Raw genomic sequence first — 8,348 nt, 5'->3', positions numbered from 1 at the left:
TAAAAATTAAACATTAAAAAATAGTGGTCATGTAAGAATTAATGATGGTTTATGATACAACAATAGTTTAACATACTTTTAGCAATGGTTTATAGCACTCTTGATGATAAATTTTAATTTTGCTCATTCAGCAGCATCCGGGACAAAGAAAAAGAGAAAGAGAGAGAAACCCTCCGGTCAGCCGACATCACCGCTGCCGCCCGAAGGGTTTCAGCGGCAGCCTTTTTTCACACACGGCCCTTTCTTCCATGCACGTGTCCTGATGCACACATTGAGGCATGTTCTGTGAGAGGTTGAACAATTCCTCCTGCCAAATCCGAAAGGAGGAATTGGTCAGCTATAATATATGATTTCTTTTTTTTTTTTATAAGTACAATATATCTCAAGCTTTTGGAGAATTGCTTCATTAAATATTTGTAAAACAATGGCTGCCAGATTATTTGTGAGCGTAATTTTCGAAAAAGAAAAAAATCGCAGCATTACAGAAAGACATCCAACTAGCTAGATAAAAATTCAAAACCTAGTGTGTTCTGTTTTCTTCAAAGTTTTCGAGGCACTATATTTTGCCCAACTTATTAATAAACTGAACTATTAAATAGTGGAGAGTACAACACCAGAAAAGCAACTGCTTTTACTGATCTGCCGACATGGTGAATTGGCCGATCCTCAGATACAGTGTATCAATTTTTAAAAAATTAAATAAATAATGTACAAAAAATTATTAAAAGTAAAAAATTTAAAATACATTCAAAATAGTTAACGCTCACCATGTGGCACTCTTGAATCCACCACGGCCATTGGAATCTGATAACGCTGCCTTTGGCTCTCTTTCCTATCAAGATAGGTGCGCCTGAGAAAATTTTAAATTAACAGCCTATCCAAGAGCGCATCCCCGCTAGTACTCGTGATTTGTCATTATAGAGTCGGAAGAAGTTCAAGGAGCCCAGTGCGTAAGGACAATGGCTACACACGATGGCTGCAACACATATAAAGAATTTTTTTGTACCAAATTTTCACAAGGGTCTCGTTATTTTTTTCTCTGTTCGTCTTTTGTTGTGTGCAAATGTGCCAAGTTTTGAGCAGAAAAAGAAAAAGTAAACTGATAAATTTACAACAAACCTTGGCCCCTGTTAGTCAATATCTATCAATACCATCATAATGTACAAATGGGACACGGTGGTTCTCACTCTGTCTGCATATCCAGCCTATGGTAAAACCATTGAGCCTTAGCAGACTTCATCATGTGCAAATTATTGACAGGTATCTGGAAGATTACATTCCCCAACCATTTCCAAACAGTCCCAGCTTCCTATTGCATGGTCATTGTTCGGTGTTGTCCTTCTGACCGGATGGTAGATCGAAATTGAATTTTCCATGATTTGCAAATGAGCTCTCGTCCCAAGCACAGGCAAATTCTTCAGTACAAGACGACTCTGCCTTCTTTCTGGTCTGTTCGGTTGGTGAATCTGATGGTGACTCAACCCTTCGTCTCTTCAGTGAATCAGAGGACGAGGCAGGAACATGTGGAGGATTTTCATCAGAATTTAATGGTTCTGTCCCCTTGAGCAATCCCCCAAGCTTCTGCTGCTCCTCAATGATTTTCTGCAGGTACTTTCCTTGTGCTTCGATTCTCAACTGTAACTGCCTCTGCACCTGCAAGGGAGGAAGGGGTTAAAAGGTTCAGATGTACGAAAATCAAGAACTTAAGAGCCACGTATAAAAAGAAATCACTAAGAGACATAGCTAGGTCATATTTTTTACATTCTTTTATTTTTCCACATCCATATCCTAGACTCTCTCTCTACCTCTTTCTCTCTATCGAGACATGTGTAGGCAAACAGAGATGCTGAAACTAAGGTTTTCCTCTATCGCATAAAACTAAGGTTTTCCTCTATCGCATAGTTTCTTCAAAGCCTCATTATTCTACCAAATTTTCCACATGGAAAAGGAATATCTAGAACAATTACTTTGGGAGCTTTTGCCAATCTGGGCTCACAAACTGATCTAAGAAGAACTTTTCTCTTTTCTCTTTTTGGAAAAAAGAGACAAACCTCGAGTTGTTCATGCAGTCTTTTCTGCACCTCCATCTGGATCCTCAATGTCTCATTGATCTGTAATCCTCTGAAATATCAAAAGTTACACAATATTAAGTTTCACATAGATCATCAGAAACAGGTAAAATAATTTTTATCTTAAGAAGAAACTGGATGCAAACAAAACTCAACCGAAGACAAAGATGACCTGGATATAGTAAGTCTGTAAGAACCATGTGAACAACTTTACAAGAGCTTAGAAGGAAAGGACATCTCCTTGAGATAGTAAACAACTCAAAGACAGTAGAAAGTCTAGAGACTAATAAATATGAAAATCTACAAAACTTACTGTGAACTATCCATATTTGGAAGAGCATCATGAGGGCCTTTACTTTCATCCTTTGAACCTGAAAGCCACTTATGCATTAGAAATTATGTTCTGAGAAGCTGAAACAACATTAATGATTAAAATCATGCCCTGAAAAGCTGAAGCAACATTAATGATTCAATGCTCAGACACAAAACACACCAATCAAAATAACTACACGGGTGCAGACGCACAGGTAAGAACAATCACCATTAACGGGGGAAAAAGGGAAAAGATGAAAAAGAGGATATGGGCTCACCATCTGCAGGGGACTCCGGAAGGAACTTTGCCAGTCGATACTTCTATACAATGAGAGAAGATATCAATGAGAAGAAACATCAGAGTTACCATATTCCTAATTCAAACAATGACCATAAATTCACTACACCACGAATCAAAAAAGGTACCTGTAAATGACTTTTGACATGATAGATGGTAAGCCCAGGCACACCCATCACCCTTAAAACACCCTTCGGTGTCGCCCCTGATACCACCATTTTGAGACAAGTGAAAAAAGGTTACTGATGACAACACCGAAATGACAGATAGAACACAAGCCTCTTGTGGCTGGAAGGACCATAGCTACAGGTAAACTACAACGTGTATGCCATGACCATTCAAAAGTAAATAAACAATCTAATAAGACGAAAGGATTGCAATCTTCACATAACAGTAGACCACTTAAAATGCATGCAAGAGATTCATATGACACGGGAAAAGTCTAACTGAATGCAACTCTAGAGCTCAAATAGAGAATACCCACTCTCTGGTCCACCAAGCTGGGCAATAGCATCAACAAAACGTTCATGAAGATCTGAAGTCCACCTTAACCTCTGTTTGCCACTCCCTCCAGAAGTAGTTGAATCACTAGTTGTAGATCCTCCAAGAACACCAATATTTGCAACCTGCTTGGATCCCTGGGGATTATGGGACATCAGACCCATCCTCGAGAACTCCTTTGTATGGTACATTTATCAACATGCTGCAAGATATCAACAGCAATTAGTGTTTGATATTTCTACCATGTGTACATCATAGACACCATAAAACTAAAGCCTAATTCACCCAAGTGCCTGTTGTCAGTGTGGGTGCGAATGCGAGCGCAGGTGCAGCAATTTTCAGAAATTATATATATATATAATCTGTTATATAATTAATTAACATTTTAGTGATTTTATTTTTCTAAATTGTAAATAATTATTAAGGTTACTTTAGTCTAATTAAAAATTTTATTAAATAAATTAAAGTGTTTTTTACAACAGTTGCTTTCTTAGGGGAGATCTTTGCTCTTCCTTTTTAAAGGAAGAAAGTGTTTCATTCTTTCAACTGGTTGTCCTTTGAAAGGGTCCACAAAAGGACACCTCCAAACCGAGAGAGAGGGAGAGAATGGCAGGTCAGGCATGATCAAAAAAGAAAAAGAGAGAGAGAAGGGATGGGAGGAAAGATAGAAAGAAAAAAAGGGAAAACAGAGAGAGAGGGAAAACAGAAAGAAAGAGGAGGAAAAAAGAGAGAGGAAAGAGAAGAAGGAAAACAAGAGAAGAGAGAGAGAGAGATATGAGAAGGATGCAGGTGAGAGGTAGGGATGCATCAAGCCGAGGTAACTTTCTTTTTCTTCTTTTAAAGATAAAAAAGAGTGAGCACGGTCAGCAGTGCCGTGCATTGACTAAGACGGGCCCCACACCAGAAGTGAAGAGGTTGTTCTGGTGCATCCATGTGACTTACGTTAGCATGTTTGACTTCAGCAAGATCACCAAAGGCACGTTAAATCACATCTAACACATCATTAAAACTACACAGCTTGTTGATGACGTTGAGTGTCTACCTTGAATTTCAGCAGATCTTATGTTGAAGCTGATTTAAGTGGATCCAAAATTTAAGATCTTAATTTCTAGGGCCTTAAGTTCAAGTATGCAAAATCTGCATCAGGTTCTGTGAATAGAGGGCAAAGGAACGAGAGACTGATACTATAAATTGTGCATCAGAGATCAATAAAATACTGATGCTTTACTCATTAAGTTCATGACCAATCCATACACAGATGCCTAATCATATCTTGGTGAACACATTGTTTTTCCTGTAGATTCACATACCATGAGAATATTATGGCATTCAGAAATCTTCTCCCTTTCTCTGTACATTCCAACACCTTATATCTACTACATAAACTCTTCATTTTGTCTTGCTTTTCCAGTCATAGAACTCATAAGATAATCAACATATGGCCAGGTCTCTGTGTTATAATCTGATTAAACCACAGGTTATTCTGCTTGCTCGTACAATCTAGTCATCCAGCACCTAATCTACAACTGGTATGCTCAACATAATGAGAAGATATGAAGAGAAATCTTCTGACAGGAAACAGGTATAATGACTGAAACTTAGTCCCCTGATAGCATCATATATGCTTGACGCTTTTATAGTTAGAACTTAGAACACACTTCTGTAAGAGAAGAATGATCCCAATGTTCCAACAATGATTCAGCAATTAAGCTTACAAAAAGAGAATATTGATTATTTATGTCATAAGCAAATCAAAACTTGTAAGTCTGTAACTACTACTGATTCATGTAGTATTACCAATTCCCTGTAAGGACTTCAACCTCCCATCTCCGAGATAAATATGAGGGATTTTCCAGACTGAAGGAGTCATCAAAACCCTTTGTATGTCAATTGAGTAGAATGCCGCCAAGGCACGAAGGTTTTAACACCTAAACCTTTGATATTGTAAAGGTTGACATTTGCTTGTTTGGTGGAGCAATAATGGATCACACATATAATTTTGAATTATGCAATCTGACAAATCCATAGAAGCCTTTCTATTGTTTTGTGAAGATCTGCACAACTGGAACAATGTATTCACAAAAGCCTCTCTTATGTCACACAGGCGCTGATGTAGGTGGGGGTGCAAATTTTTCAATAAAAATCATGGGTGCAGGCAAATAATATTTATATATAAAGTTATAAACACCAAAATAAACAATTAGAAAGGAATCATTCTATCAATAATTCAATGGAAAAGAAAAAGAAAATTGTATGTTGCCACCTGCAGACACACGCCCACTTCACTCAGGTGCAGTGACTGTTTTGAGGAGTCTGTGTTATTTAGAGCCTCTCCTATGTTGCCCAAAAACTTGGACCATTCCCACCACTTATATAGTAAATAAATTTATGTTGCCAATTTAATCATTTCTGATAAATCGTTCATGTTTCAATCTCTTAAGCAACCGAAAACTTGCCAGCCATTGCCTCGCTCCAAAACTTACCACAATTGGCTCCAAGTTCTAGCGACATGAATAATAAACTTTTCACAATCCAGGAGTGAAAAACATATTTAGAATTTCTCAAAGGAGTATACTAATACATTGCATTGACAGGCGGGCGACAAAGTTGAGTGTTTCTCAATGCCTACTTGACTAATAAAGTAAGTACATATCTAGAGTACTCCGTTGCACTACAAAGTTCGAAAGTTTCATCTATTCGTTCTCTATTACATGCTAATTCTTCAGGTTGTTCGAGACAAAGGCAACACCAAACCGTTCCTTTCATTAGTAAAATCCTTAAACTAGAAGTTAAAACAAATAGTAAAAAACTACCGTCAATTCGATACGGACGAAAACCATTAAAAAAAAAAAACCTACTCGTCCAGAACAAACACCCACAAACACCAGAAAATACCAACCAATTTACCCAACCAAACAGCCAAGCTGATAAGAGTTCTGAATTTTCCATTACCAAAAGAATCAAAATAAAACGATTACCCCGACAAGAGCAAGGACTCAGCAGCAAGCTTCAACCAACAAAGAAATCCACGAGGCTCCGTCCGCTTGGACGCCAGCGACGAAAACTGGTTCACAAAATTCTTGAAGCCTCATTAGCACATCCTCTCTACTCGAAACCCCATCGGTAACCCCAATCAAGGTTCGAGAATCAAACTACCACCCAGAAAGCGACCAAGTCGATCCAAAGGGCGCCCGGAGGGAGAATCCAACGCACAAGATTCAGGCAAGGAGGAGAGTGGATTCCCAAATCGGCCTCAGGAGAACTCAGAGAAAACGACGCAGAAGTTGGGAGGTGAAAAAAGATTGGGGCATTGTTGTGTGCCCTAATTTTGCTCAAAGAAACTTGTTATCCTGTGCTGATTCGTCCCGTCCCTCCTCCACCTTGGCCTGTATCTGTATCTGTGGTTGCGTGCGAGGGACGGACATTAATTTCTGAAACACCACTTGAGTTAGAGAATTTCGGAAAAATGCTCATTTAGATGAGTTTTATTGAAAGCCCTCGGTCTTTATTCTTTTTAGGCCATTTTCAACGCTTTGGATTCGGTTTACCTAAGCGACCCACTAAATTAGATTCTTTCAAGAAACAAACTCAACCGGAGCAGTTCATTTAGGTGATGGAAATTATCCAAATGCCCTTGCTGCTAAAACAGAAGGCCTCCTATCAGAGCGGAAGTGGAACGAGAAAAATATCTTCTGTAAAATGATAAATTGCCTTTCTCATTAAACCGTGAGAACATGGCTGTTCTCCTGTGTATGTGTTTGTATGGGTCTCCTTTCTTTTGTTTATAGTGTCTTTTATGTATGCATGCCTGTATTTACTTGTAACGATGGCCTTCTTACAAGTAATGAACATAAAAAATTTGGGATGAGTGACACTAATTTAAAAACTCTAAGTCAAATAGTTGAAAACACTAATATGAAAAATAAACAAAGTTTGTGGGGCAGAAGTGGGCAGTTGCTTGTGTGGGCAACTGCCCACTCCTACCTACATACTGCACCAACAATGGCTTATTGTCTTGCCTACATACCACACCAACAATGGCTTATTGTCTTGCCTACATACCACACCAACAATGGCTTCCTGACTTAGTGACATAACAAGTAAGACACTCTTACATGTAAATGTGTCCACTGATTACCAACTTATATGTGAAAACTTACAAATAATCCACAGCTATTAAATAATTTCAAACAAGGATCTCATTTGCTGCTTGTTAGACCCATAACACACTGCTATGTTGGAAAAAGTTTGTTCTAATATTCCCTATCGACGATCAAACCTAAATACTTGTGTTTTTACCTAAGTGCCTTTGAATAAAGAATACATTGCTTTTATCTTAGTGCCCTTAACACATTTCTCATCCTTTTACCTAAATGCTCTTAGCAACTATTAAAAGGCAAAAGCCATTGCCAACTAACGCCGCGTTTGGATGCTACCCCCAAACGGTGTTTTGAGTTTAAAGCTGCAGTGAAGCATGGCAAAACAATCCTTTCCATCATGGAGAAACGCCGCCAACATATTATGCTGAAACTCCAGAAACTCATTGGCAGGGACACAGTAAAAAAAATCAGTAAAAAAGAAACACATGGCCCTTACTCTTTTCGTTGAAAAACTTCCTGCAAGAAGAACTTTTGTCCTCCATTTCTGCACTTCCAACTTTTGTCTTGCATTGCTTATATGAATGCCTTCTTAATCCATTCAGTCACGAGGCTGCCAAGGTAGTGAGATTTTTCTTTTTTCAGTTATTGACCTTTTGGAATATTATGATGCTGAATAAATCCACCCTTGCATTCTGTTCTTTTTTCGTTCACGTGTATTCATGTCGGATGCTGTCATTAGATCCCGTGTGATGTACCTAAGTTTTACCTTCTATTCGTAGTGGGTGATTATCTTTAACCTACTACAGTTTAACTGTCCTTAATGTTCAGCTAAAATTGAATTCAGAAGTTCCATGAAAAACCTGGTTTTTGTCATCCAAACGAAAACCAATTTAAAAAGTAGAAACCTGATTTAGATGTTGTCGTCCAATGGTTTCTGGTATGACTCGGCTAATCATCTCGGCTTTCAAGTGCCGTGAATAGTTCCCTCCTGTCTGTGGGACATCGATTGAGTTGCCCATGCCCCCTCTCGGTTTCTCTCTCCCACTCAAGGTTTCAAGTTCAACTTTC

The 8,348-nt window shown here is 38.5% G+C and overlaps 1 protein-coding gene across 1 annotated transcript; it reads right to left on the bottom strand.

Annotated features, from left to right (window-relative positions):
- Positions 1 to 1,073: 1,073 nt before the first annotated feature.
- LOC116263316 (myb family transcription factor PHL7-like) lies at positions 1,074 to 6,565 on the bottom strand. Its single transcript, XM_031643007.2, has 7 exons — positions 6,159 to 6,565; positions 3,164 to 3,382; positions 2,808 to 2,884; positions 2,660 to 2,702; positions 2,383 to 2,440; positions 2,052 to 2,121; positions 1,074 to 1,653 (listed from the first exon to the last, which is right to left on the bottom strand). The coding sequence occupies exons 2-7, from the start codon at positions 3,369 to 3,371 to the stop codon at positions 1,321 to 1,323; spliced, it is 789 nt and encodes a 262-aa protein (XP_031498867.1). The 5' UTR covers positions 3,372 to 3,382; positions 6,159 to 6,565; the 3' UTR covers positions 1,074 to 1,320.
- Between the last annotated feature and the right edge of the window lie 1,783 nt (positions 6,566 to 8,348).

The sequence above is a fragment of the Nymphaea colorata genome, chromosome 10, assembly GCF_008831285.2.
Source record: "Nymphaea colorata isolate Beijing-Zhang1983 chromosome 10, ASM883128v2, whole genome shotgun sequence".
NCBI lineage: Eukaryota > Viridiplantae > Streptophyta > Magnoliopsida > Nymphaeales > Nymphaeaceae > Nymphaea > Nymphaea colorata.
This window is presented reverse-complemented; position numbering and strand designations above follow the sequence as displayed.

Excerpts from the sequence above, each read along its gene's own strand:
- LOC116263316 (XM_031643007.2), bottom strand. The coding sequence starts at position 3,371 with ATGTACCATACAAAGGAGTTCTCGAGGATGGGTCTGATGTCCCATAAT. Across the intron at positions 2,885-3,163 it reads CCAGCTTGGTGGACCAGAGA|GGGCGACACCGAAGGGTGTT; the intron begins GTGGGTATTCTC and ends TGGTGGTATCAG. Across the intron at positions 1,654-2,051 it reads GACTGCATGAACAACTCGAG|GTGCAGAGGCAGTTACAGTT; the intron begins GTTTGTCTCTTT and ends CCTCCCTTGCAG.